The sequence below is a fragment of the Mauremys mutica genome, chromosome 12, assembly GCF_020497125.1.
Source record: "Mauremys mutica isolate MM-2020 ecotype Southern chromosome 12, ASM2049712v1, whole genome shotgun sequence".
Taxonomy (NCBI): domain Eukaryota; kingdom Metazoa; phylum Chordata; order Testudines; family Geoemydidae; genus Mauremys; species Mauremys mutica.
Genome location: NC_059083.1, coordinates 43,669,607 through 43,681,820, shown reverse-complemented (window position 1 = coordinate 43,681,820; position 12,214 = coordinate 43,669,607). Strand labels below are relative to the sequence as shown.

The 12,214-nt window shown below is 50.9% G+C and overlaps 1 protein-coding gene across 1 annotated transcript in view; it reads left to right on the top strand.

Moving 5' to 3' along the window:
• Positions 1-627: 627 nt before the first annotated feature.
• The window catches only part of LOC123345953 (butyrophilin subfamily 1 member A1-like), a 29,989-nt gene continuing 18,402 nt past the window's right edge, over positions 628-12,214 (top strand). Inside the window, exons 1-4 of the mRNA XM_044983092.1 lie at positions 628-774; positions 2,382-2,729; positions 9,385-9,666; positions 11,474-11,569. Coding sequence (XP_044839027.1) covers positions 669-774; positions 2,382-2,729; positions 9,385-9,666; positions 11,474-11,569 — 832 coding nt within the window. The 5' untranslated portion in view covers positions 628-668. The remainder of the gene's footprint in view (positions 775-2,381; positions 2,730-9,384; positions 9,667-11,473; positions 11,570-12,214) is intronic.

The following is a 12,214-nucleotide window of genomic DNA, read 5'->3' as shown; positions in this document are numbered from 1 at the left end:
AGGCTTCCCACTGTCTTTCCAAGATCCTCCATTGATATGGGTTCATTCCAGCCCAGACAGTCTGGGTGGCTCTACATCTAGCCTGTTCGGCCATGTCCCAGCGAGAGAAGCAATTCTTTCCCCCAAAGCAGCAGTGATGCCAAGGGGATGGGTACAGAGTCCTACCGATAGTTCATAAAAATATTTCAGTAAAATTCCCCACCTGTCACATCTTCATGGAGAAAACACAGGGTACTAAAGGGCTCTTTAATACGGTGGAGAAAGGCATAAAAAGAACCAATGGCTGGAAGTTAAAACTGGACAAATTCTAATTAGAAATAAGGCACAGAATTGTAACCATGAGGGTGATTAATCACTGGAACAAGCTACCCAGGGAAGTGGTGAATTGCCCATCTCTTGCTGTCTTCAGATAAAGACTTGGTGACTTTCTGGAAGATGCTTCAATCAAATACAAGTTTGGGCTCAGTACAGGGGTAAATGGGTGAGAGTGTTTGGCCTGTAGCACAGATCAGACTAGATGATCTAATCTATATTGGGAGGTGGGCCAATGTAAACATAACTGACCAATGGACCAGGGCTATGAAAGTCAGACAACCTGGCACTATCACTGCATCCCACTCACTCGCTGTCTGGTTTGTTATTTCTCCTGTTCCCAAGAACAAGCTACGATGACGGGGAAGGTTCCCTCGTTCTCCCCCGGCTGCATAGTGAGCTCCGCTCTGCCCGGCTACGTCGCTCTCTGCCTCGCTCTACAGGTTCACAGGCTGGTGTCAGGTAGGAGCTCCGGCCTCCTTGCTGGGTTTGCTGCTGTTGCTATTGCTGGTCATCACCATTCACCTCACATCACTGCCTTGTCTTGTAAACCACGTCTGCTCAACCTGCCAACAACCAGCAGCATGGAGAACTCACAGGCTACACCTGGGTCCCCACTGACCATAGTTACTATCGATACACCATCATGTCAGGCCTAGACAATACATCCATCCTACTGCTCTGGCTGATTTCTTGCTGCTTCTAAAACACAGAACACAATGAGCACCACTACAGGGCTCGCAAACTATTTAAAAGGACACTACCCAATTCCTATACACTGCACTGACCAATCATATACGTCACATATCAGACTCTTCAGCCACAAAGGAGTCCTGAATCCTAGACTCTCCAGTTTAGACATAACAACCCACAAGTCATTCATGCTGCACTAGGCACATCTGACTAGGGCTCAGAGCTAGACCTCATCTCACAGTGAGAATGTGAGGATATTTGCTGGCTTCTTCCGTCTGTGCCCTCAGTGAATCCCTTGCATTGTCCCACCCACCCCAGGACTGGCTCCACAGCTACCTGGGCATTTTGGTTCCCCCCGCTGTGGTTTCCATCCTGTTAATTTAACCAGCTCTCTCGGTCTCTCCTGATGTTGAGTCTCTGCACCGAGCCCCCCACATCCTGTGCAGTTCCATTGTGACCAGTTCTTTGTTTCCTGCACTTTTCTAACTGCCTCCTCCCTCTCTCCATTATCTGACCCCTGACTTTACCTTTAAAGCCATTGCCTGCATAGCGATGGTCTGTTTTCATATCTTTACACCTTGACAGCCTTTACACCACGCCTTCTGCAGATGAGGAGGCCCCTGGGTTGGAGCAGCATGAAAAGGCCTTGTTGTATCAGAGACCCAGGCCCCAGAGTGCCTATGAGAAGTTAGAGCTTTATTCAGAGATAATAGGGACAGTGTATGACACTCACATGTGAACTCTGTGTGACAGATATTGCAGCCACATGCTGCATTTTGGGGACTATCAAATTCACTTTATGCATGTTCTGTTTATTTGTGTACCCCTTTATCAATGGTATCTATACACGTTATATGTATCTTTGTGGGTTCGGGATTGTAATCTATGCCATGGGGGAGGGTTACCCCATCTCCTTCAGAATTTGGAAACGATGAGGGGTAATTACTTGAGGGACAGGTAACAGCTCCAGAGAAGTACCACTCCTCGGGAGAGTTGCATAAACTGGGTTAGACCAAGTCCCAGAACCCCAAGAGAACAAAGATGTTTGGTATAAAAGCTGGATTTGAAGGACCAGAGGCCCGAGATCTTGGGCTGCAAAGTGACAGGACCTGTTAACCAAGAGGACAACCCTTAGAGAAAGATTGGAAAGACTTTGGAACCTACCAGAGAGTCCCATGTGCCAGATGAGAATTTTTTGGGATAAGTGTAACATGTTCAGACCTTTTATTGGTTTATGCTCCGTCAAGCTTTTGTCTTTAAATGGTCTTTCACTTCTAACGCAGGGTGCTCTCTTACTGTGTGTCTTACTGCTGAATTAATGCCAAACCTCAGCCCCTCGCCAATTTAATTTCCTTTTTTCATTGTACATTTCACAGCACAATTCACAGTGACTGGACCTAACCATCCAATCGCTGCCTCCCTAGATGGGGAGGCCGTCCTGTCCTGCCACCTCTCCCCCAGGATAAGCGCTGAGAAGATGGAGGTGAGATGGTTCCGATCCCAGTTCTCTGCAATCGTGCACCTGTACCATTATGGGCAGGATCAGTATGGACAGCAGATGCCGGAATATCGAGGAAGAACTGAGCTCTTGAAAGACGACATCACCAATGGGAGAGTTTCCCTGAGAATACATGATATCCGGCCCTCCGATGATGGACAGTATACGTGTTTTTTTAAATCCAACATGTCTTATGAAGAAGCTTTATTAGAACTGCAGGTGGCAGGTCAGTAACTTGTTCTGACGTTTAACGTCTTCAACAGGGTAATAAGTGGAGTCAGAGGGTTCATTGTGAGATTACACAATTTTTTTCATTATTGTGGGTCAGCAGCACTGCTCTGGATAAGGTTGATTCTAGTTTGCTGTTTAATATCCGTTTTTTGTAAGTTCTCCAAAACCCATACTCAGATTGTCTTGAAAATTGCTGTAATTCATTGGTCTCTGGGGTGGGGCTAGTGGCCCAAATTTGAGGGCATTGGAGCAAGGGGTTAATGAGACACACTAACTCCCTTAAACAGTCAAGTGACATTAACATGTTGTGGTTATTACAATTATTTTGTGCACACAAGGGGAAACAATGGCTGATCCTCCCCAAACTGATGCCATCAACTGGGACTGATCTCCGCTCATGTCTGGCCCCTTCAGGATTACAGTGGTTGATACACAGGGCCCTGTAGTCCAGAGCCTGGTCTAAGAGTGGGAGAACTGAGGAATTCCCCGCCCCCAGGACTGGTAGAGGCAGGAGGCCTGACCCCTGAAGTTGCTGTCAGAGAGACCAGCAAGGGGACAGAGATGCAGCTAGTTCTGTAACGATGACATGAGGTTTAGGCCAGGTGTAGTGAACACCTGGGTCTACATTCAAACACTGAGCCTACTCCACACAAACCACCCCCAACTTGCAAAATGTTATCGCCTTGTCACCCTTGCCCTGTGGGTGTGGATTTCTTCTGGGACATTGCCTTCACTTACCCCTCACCAAGCGCTGGTGATCACTGGCATATCTGACACCAGGCTGCTGACAATCCCCACAGCAAGGAGTCTGAGCCCTGCTACTGACAGAGCCCTCACTGCTCAGTTCTGAAATGAGGCATGATTGATCCCTCAAGATACACCTGCACTTCTCCTGATGTCACTGTGACAGCTCTGCCAATAAGCTCTAAATAATCCCTCCACTGGTCATTACAGCTACACCGAACATAGTGGATGCAGCTTTAGTGCATGCAACCAATTCCCAGTGGTTATTATGAGCTCCAAAGGCGCAGAGTTAAGGTTGTTTGGGTGTTTACCTTCCCAATGGATTTCCTCATTTTAGAGGTCTGAGTATTGCTCAACTCAGCGTTCTGGAAGTGCATGAGATAGTACAGAGTAAAGGTTGCCTGGAGGTAACTAAGGCTACATCTATACTACAGCCAGGATCAACAGAGTGGAGATTGATGCATCGGCAGTCGATTTAGCGGGTCTAGTGAAAACACGCCAAATCGACCACAGATCACTCTCCAGTCAACTCATGTACTCTACCCCCTATGAGAAGAGAAAAGGTAAGTCAGTGGGAGACTGAATAATAATAAATATTATTCATGTAGCTGGAGTTGCATACCTAAAGTCGACTTACCGCAATCGTATAGACCTACCCTAAGTTTTTTTGTCAGTGAATGGACATGAGGAAGGATTACAGGAAGGTGCCACTGTTTGTGCTGTGCTCCACTGATTTGAATTGCAGCATGTATCTGCCTGCAGTGCAGCTGCATTCCCTGTGTTCAGTGTAGCTGTACTGACCAGTGGAGAGAGTAGTGGGAACAGGGTCTCAGAGCTGTCACTGTGATATGGAAGGGCAGGAGATAATATCACCAGGCAGCCTGAACTCTGTGCTCGCCAAAGTTTTGTCAGTGAATTTTCTAGTTGTGTTGTTTGTTTGTTTTTTTTAACAGAAAGAGAAATGTTTGTTGTAGGAGCTAGTGGCCATTTACGTGGTTGTAGTTCTCACCTAGGTTTGCAGTTGCTACATGTCTGTGCCTAAGTAATAACCAAAAGTATAGTTAGTGCTTTTCTATTAGTAGACCTGAAAGAACTTTACATCATTATCCCCATTTTACAGATGGGAAACTGAGGCATCCAGCAGCTCAGTGGCAGAGTGAGGAATAATCCCAGTCCTGGGAACTCTCTGTTAGGCCACTTAGTTGCTCCGTGGTTGCTCACTGCCCCTCCCCCTGTATATTCTGTGACAGTGCACTGGGGATAATGGTCGTGCTTTGCAATGTTCGCAGTGTGTAGCTGGTAACAGGGCTGGTGAGAGAAATCTCATCCCAGGTCCCTGCCCCAACACCTGGACAGTTTTATTACCCAGCGGCTACTTTAAGCATGTGAGAGGAGACTGGTGTGTCTGTCTCCTTCTCCACCATCCTCCACAACATGTAGCTCCCCTCTGCCCTGCGTTTCTGGGTGCCCACATCACAGGCAGCAGCTTACTGATTGGCCACACACTCCCTCGGTTATGTAGCCTGAGCTGCACACTGAGCTGGGCTCCTCACCCCAACTACCAGACCTAGCTGGGCCCCCTGCCCCTGGTCCAGCCAGACTTCCCCAGGACCCCAGCCATGTTGCAGGCCCACCCAATCCAACTCCCCCTCCCCCACACACTCTGGCAACCCCACACAGGAGTGATGTGTATTTTAACTATTCATTTCCTGTTTTTCAGGTTTTACATTTTCACCACATTCAGCCCCCACCCCACTCCCCCGTGATCACAGATTACATGAGGGGGTTAGACACCCCAAGAGTGACAGGGTCTCCCAGATCTCAGGACATACAGTGGGAAGAAAAGGAATTCAGAGCCCTGCAAAAGGGTAGGGCTCCCCGAGATCAGGAAAAGGGAGAATTTGGTGCTGACAGGACTCCCTGCCCCTAAACCCACAACTTTTACTGTCACCCCTCACCATATCAAATCCCTCCCACCCCACTCCTTTCCCTTACCTGAGGAGGCTCCAACCCTTTTTTCCTCCCCTTCCACCCATTCCCATTTATCCCCCTCCCCATAATACCCACATGCCTTGCTGCAGACCCAACCCCTGTTCCCATCTCCTCCTCCATCCCCATCACCCCTCCAAGCGAGTGTTTGCAGGTGTAATTTATTTTCTTTTCAAATATAGTTTCAGCACCTTCTGAATTATCGCAAAAAGGAAAAACAAAATCAAAACAAAAAACCCACCCACCTCGAAACAGGCCTTGTCTACACTGCCAAGTATTGTTGACAAAAGTTACGCTGGCAATCAAAAAGCATCATTATAATGTAGCCCTTCTGCCAGCTGGAGTGGGCAGCAAGAAGGGCTGGGTTCAGTATCTAGAGGGCTCCTTTTCGACAATATAAACAAAACCGGCTTGAGCCCCCACCCAGTAATGTGGGAAATTTTCACTCTACCCTCTGGGTGCTTCTAAGAGGCAATTCTTCCCCTCTCGCAAGCACAAAGTCTGAGATAGAAATAGTTTCTTTAATAAAAGTAACCTAGCATTAATCTGAGAAAACAGCACAAGCGATATTCATTAACTCAAAAGCATCAGCAAGACACTCTCCGCAGAGTGTGCTGGGCAGTGTCCTTTGCTTCAGGTTCTTGAATCCAACAACCAAGTTCTTGCAGTGCGCCCCTCATTTAACCACCACTCACAGTTGTTGTGCCTGGTCAGCACAGACCCAGAGTTCATAAGTACATCTGTGTGCATGCTGCTCTTGCCATGAGCAGAGTGGTGGTGGGGGAAATGCATCCGCGGGCCACCTGGCTGCTGCTCCTACCAGCTGTCCCCAACAGCCGCCTGCCTGCTGGTCCCACCGGCCGCCTGCTTACTGCTCCCATTGGCCACCTCTGCGGACCACCTGCCCACTGCTCCTGTTGGCCAACTGCTCCCTGCTCCCACCTGCCCACTACTCCTGCCGGCCGCCTGCTCTCTGCTCCCCCCAGCCGGATTAAGATCATTCAGATTAAGATCATTTTATTTCAGTTTAGCTCATCAGTAAAAGTGTGATCTGGGGCAGAAGGCAATACCTTAACCCTGCATTTCTTTGTTATCTAATGTCTGTATTTTGTGGGTGTGAGTGTGGGTGTGTTTCCTGGCTCTCAGTGAAGTCCAGTTTTCAAGCTGGTGCCTAGGGCAGCAAAATGTAGGGGGCGGCATAGGGCTGGGGCCCCAGCTCATCCCGCCGCTGCGAGCCGAGGAGCAGCCCATCCCCTGCAGCCGGGGCAGGGCCACGCTACCGGCTCCGCTTGGGGGAGAGGGATGGCCCCTTACCGGTAGCGCGGCCCCGCCTGGCTGCAGAAGATGGGCTGCTCCTCCTCCGCTTGTTCGCGCCCGGGTCCTAAACAGCACTGCAGCTGCCTGGCTCCGGGGGGGCTGAGCTCTTCCCCGCTCAGAGCCGCGTGGTCAGGGGGCGGGGCTGCGAGCTCCGGGCCGAGCGGCTCCTCCCCTTACCACGCGGCTCAGAGTGGGGAAGAGCTCAGCCCCCTCTGGAGCCAGGCGGCTGCAGCGCAGTGCAGGGCCGCTTCTCGAGGGGCGCGGTGAGCCGGGGGTGAGCAGCCGGGGCCAGGGGGTTGGCTAAGGGGCAGGGAGTCCCGGGGACACTCAGGGGGCAGGGAGGGGGCACGGGTTCTGGGGGGGGGGTGGTCAGGGGCCAGGGAAGGGGGGGTTGGATGGGGGGGGTCTCAGGGAGGTGGTTGTCAGGCACCCCCCAACCCCATTACCCCCCAGGCCCAGTCCTGACCCCCAGCTCCGAGCCCAGCCCCTCTGATCCGGACACCCCCCTGACCCCAGTCCCCCCACAGCCCTGACCCCCAGCTCCGAGCCCAGCCCCTCTGATCCGGACACCCCCCTCACCCCCCTTACCACGCGGCTCTGAGCGGGGAAGAGCTCAGTCCCCGCCGGAGCCACGCGGCTGCAGCGCTGTGCAGGGCTTCTTCTCGAGGCGCGCAGTGAGCCGGGGGTAAGCAGCTGGGGCCGCGGGGTTGGCTAAGGGGCAGGGAGTCCCGGGGACACTCAGGGGGCACGGAGCGGGCACAGGTTCTGTGGGTGGGGCAGTCAGGGTCCAGGGAAGGGGGGGTTGGATTGGGGGGGTCTCAGGGAGGTGGTTGTCAGGCACCTCCCAACCCCATTACCCCCCAGGCCCAGGCCTGACCCCAGCTCCAAGCCCAGCCCCTCTGAGGTGGGCACCCCCCCAGCCCCATCCCCCTCACAGCCCTGACCCCCAGCTCCAAGCCCAGCCCCTCTGATCCGGACACCCCCCTGACCCTATTCCCCCCACAGCCCTGACCCCCAGCTCCAAGCCCAACCCCTCTGATGCTGCCACCCCCCCGCCCCCATTCGCCGCACAGCCCTGACCCCCAGCTCTGAGCCCAGCTCCTCTGAGCTGGACACCCCCCGGACCCCATTCCCCCCACAGCCCTGACCCCCAGCTCTGAGCCCAGTCCCTCTGATCCGGACACCCCCCGACCCCATCCCCCACAGCCCTGACCCTCATCTCCAAGCCCAGCCCCTTTGAGCTGGGCACCCTCCAACCCCATCCCCCCCACCCCAGACCCCCATCTCTGAGGCGAGCCCCTCTGAGCCAGACAACCTCTGACCCCATCTCCTCACAGTCCTGAGCCCAGCCCCTGTGACCCGGGCACCCCCCAGAGCCCAGCTCCCCACCCAGCCCTGGGCAACAGCAGCACCACCTCCAGGCTGTGACAGCCCATTGGCACCAACCATCACCATCACCCAGCAACAGCCCATTATGTAATTGCAAATGTATACAAACCAGTAAAGCATTTAATGTTTTTAAATAATGTATTTGGTGTATTTTCAAATTATTACAAATTAATTTTCACTAGTTATTTTTTACATTTCCAAATACATGTTACTATAGTATTGCAACTTTTTTTAATGGAAGGGGCCCCCAAAATTGCTTTGCCCCTCTGGGCAGCCCTACCCAGTGTGTGTGAGGAGCCGGGGAGGGAGGGAAACGGGGTCTCCTGGAGCCGAGCCCGGGCTGCGATGGTGGCGAGGGGCTCCTGGAGTGTGTGAGGAGGTGAGCAGCCGGCTGGGTTCGTCGGTGCTGAGCAGGTAGCCCCACAGCCGGAGATCCTCGCCTTCCCTCCCGCCAGGGCTGGGCCAGGGCACCATGAGGCTGAAGAGCAGCAGGTCCAGGGGGCTCTCCAGGTCCTCGGCCGCCAGCATGTCGGGGGTGAGGGCGGTGAGCGCGAACGGATCCACCTTGGCCACCAGCAGTGCTGCGAAGCCCAGGGAGGGGGCCGTGTTCTTTGCGCCACCCCGTAGCCGCGCCGCCACCTGGAAGTACTCCCGCTCCGCGCCGCCCAGCAGCTCCACCCGCATGGGGACAGAGTCTCAGCTGGGCCAGGGCTCAGTTGCAGTGTGCTGGTAGCGGATCCCACATTTGGGGGGGAGCCCAGTGCTGGGGCAACAGGGGGTGTGAGTGGGGGGCACTGGTGGGCTGATGTCTGGGGGCGGGGGTGGCAGCCAAAAATTTTTTTGCTTGGGGTGGCAAAAAACCTAGAGCCGGCCCTGATATGGAGACTCTTAAATGATTTGGAAATGGCTTATATTAATGTAGCTTGAGTTGATTCCTTCTTGATTTAAGAGTGTCCACACAGGGGCTCACACTGGTTTAAAAAAAAAACACTTTAACAAAACTGGAGCAAGTTTGTGCATAGAACAGCCCTGACATTAAGATTAATTCTATCAAATTGGAATCTGACCAGATTAACTGACCAGCTGCACTTGTGGACTCACATTCAGTTCTCAGTTTAATAGGAAATGGCTTTTGATAACAGAGTAATAAAACATTTGACTCATTACTGGGCACTGTAGGATTATCACAAGTTCATTTATTTCTTCTGTAGGTTTGGGCTCTGCTCCTGCCATCTCTGTGGAGGGACATCAGGATGGAGGGATCCGGGTGGTGTGTCGATCAGCCGGATGGTACCCACAGCCCGAGGCTCAGTGGAGAGATCCTCAGGGGCAGGTCTTACCATCAGCCTCTGAAAAAATATCCCCAGAGGCCAATGGCCTGTTTCAAGCAGAGATTGCCATTGTTATAACAGAAGAGTCCAACCAGAAAGTGTCCTGCTGTGTCAGGAACCCCCGACTCAACCAGGAGAGAGAGTCAGAGATTTCCATAGCAGGTCAGTGCCCGTCCCAGCCGCACATGGATAGACTGAGACGCTGCAGACATGGGCAGAGAGTATTTATCATTGTGTCTCCTGTTTATTGGCCTGAACCTTCAGTGTGCTGAGCACGTCTTGTAAAGTTCTGAATAACCTCAATTCTCCTTGGGTATGTCTACACTGCAATTCAAAACCCTCTGGTGACCCAGGCCAGCTGGCTCAGGCTAAGGGCCTCAGGCTAAGGGCCTGTTAAATTGTGGAATAGATGTCTGAGCTTGGGCTGGACCCTGCAACATGCACTAAAAATTCCATGCTGTGCTTTGATCTACTCCACTTTAAAATGGGAACAGATCAAAGTGCGTCAGGGAACTTTTAGTGCAGTGCAGCAGGGTGCACACAGCCAGTTAGTGCGCAGCAGGCCAGTGCACAGTGGATTTACACCCCAGCCTGTCGCGCACTAACTGTGCCTATAGATGAGCCACCGTAGAACAAGGTGGGTGAGTTGTGCCTGCTGCCTTCGGGAGACACCTGCCTCTCTGTTCTGGGGTTCTTGTGTATTCAGATTCTGGATTTTAAGAGATAAAGTCATGATGCACTGCAGCCTTCCAGCAGGACTATTTATGCTTATATCTGTGTGTGTGTGTGTGCGCACACACTGTGAACATCACAATTCTCTGTGGGGGTGGGGGAGGGAATTCTCCTTTGTTCTCAGTGAGAGTTTTGGGTGCTAAATATTTATGAAAATCTGGGTAATAAAGTCACTTTTCCTGACTAGCACAAGAGAGCCCTGAATATGGCCTGAGCGTTCCTACTTAGATTACATCTGAAAATACCAGCAATAAAAGTTCAGGGCCAGAATATGCAGAATGAATATTTCATCACTATAATAGTAAGAACGTTGTATTTGTAACTATAATAGTAAGAACGTTGTATTTGTAAAGCACTATTTGTCTGAGGTCTCATAGTGCTAGACTGCTGGTTAGTCTATGATATGTCCAGTATTACCTGATTGTTATATACACAGCACACACGGAGAGTTAGAAACAAAACATAAAAACTGTTCCTGAAAGGCTACAATGTCACACTGCTTTATTTCTAAGGACCCAGAACTCTAACATGCCACAGCCAAATACAGAGAGAGACAAAGCAGGCTGCTCCCTAAGGCAGAACTGAACCCACCCTGCTCTAGGCTGGCTCTTTGCAGACTGACTGCAGAGGACCCAGATGTACGCTCCCTACAGAGCCCCCTAGCCTGCAAGTAGGACCAGGAATCCCCTCAGGATTTCAAGCGTCAGCTTGTAATTTTTACAGTTTTCAATACACCGCACTAATCACTTAGCAAGGACCCTCTAGTCAGCCATTGCTCCTAGCCCAGGGAAGGGGACTCTGGAGGAATTCTGACTCTGAATCTCCAGGCTCAACTTTTGTTTTTATTAAACTCCTGCATTAACATATTTTGGGCCAGATTCTTTCATATGGCTGAGGAAAGTCGGGGGTGTCAGGAAGCTGGTCACAACTCTCTGATTCTAAGGGCTACTCTGCACTGGCTGCAGCTTGGTGATCACTTAGAGCAACTTAGGGAATGCCTGAATGTATGTCAGCGGGGGATAGGAGCAGCATAATGGAGCTGCACCCTACCCACAACATACCCCCTCCCAGTAATTAACTATGTTCAGTGGGCTCTCACTGGTTTAATAATAAAGCACAAAGCAGCCATATTCCCCTGTGAGATTCTTTTAACTAGTCACAGAGTCAAAACTGTCACAGTGTCCTGTCTTCATTCTGCGCGTGTTTGCTCCTAAGTCAATGGCACTTTTTCTTGCAGAGCTGTTTTTCCCACGAGTCAATCCCTGGATGGTGGCTCTGAGTGTGATCCTGGCTCTCCTGGCTGTTCTCATTCTCCTGGCCTGTTACTACTGCTGTAGGTAGCACAGAGCAAAAGGTTAAGTAACAAGAGGTGGGAACTTGGTGAGAGAGACAGAGATTAAAAAAAAAAGAGGAGTCTTTGTGGCATCTTAGAGACTAACAAATGTATTTGAGCATAAGCTTTCGTGGACTAGAACCCATTTCATCAGATGCATGGAGTGAAAATACAGGAGCAGGTATATATACACAGTACATGAAAAGATGGGAGTTGCCTTACCAAGTGGGGGTGTCAATCTAATGAGACAATTCAATTAACAGTAGGATTCCAAGGGAGAAAAAATCACTTTTGTGGTGGTAATGAGAGTGGTCCATTTCAAACAGTTGACAAGAAGGTGTGAGTAACAGTTGGGGGAAATTAGGTTTTGTAATGACCCATCCACTCTCAGTCTTTATTCAGGCCTAATCTGATGGTGTCCAGTTTGCAAATTAATTCCAGTTCTGCAGTTTCTCTTTGGAGTCTGTTTCTGAAGTTTTTTTTGTTGTAGAATTGCCACTTTGAGGTCTGTTATTGAGTGACCAGAGAGATCGAAGTGTTCTCCTATTGTTTTTTTAATGTTATAATTCCTGATGTCAGATTTGTGTCCATTTATAAATAAATGAACAAAGAGCCCCCTCCCACATCCAAACTCCATCCTGGAGC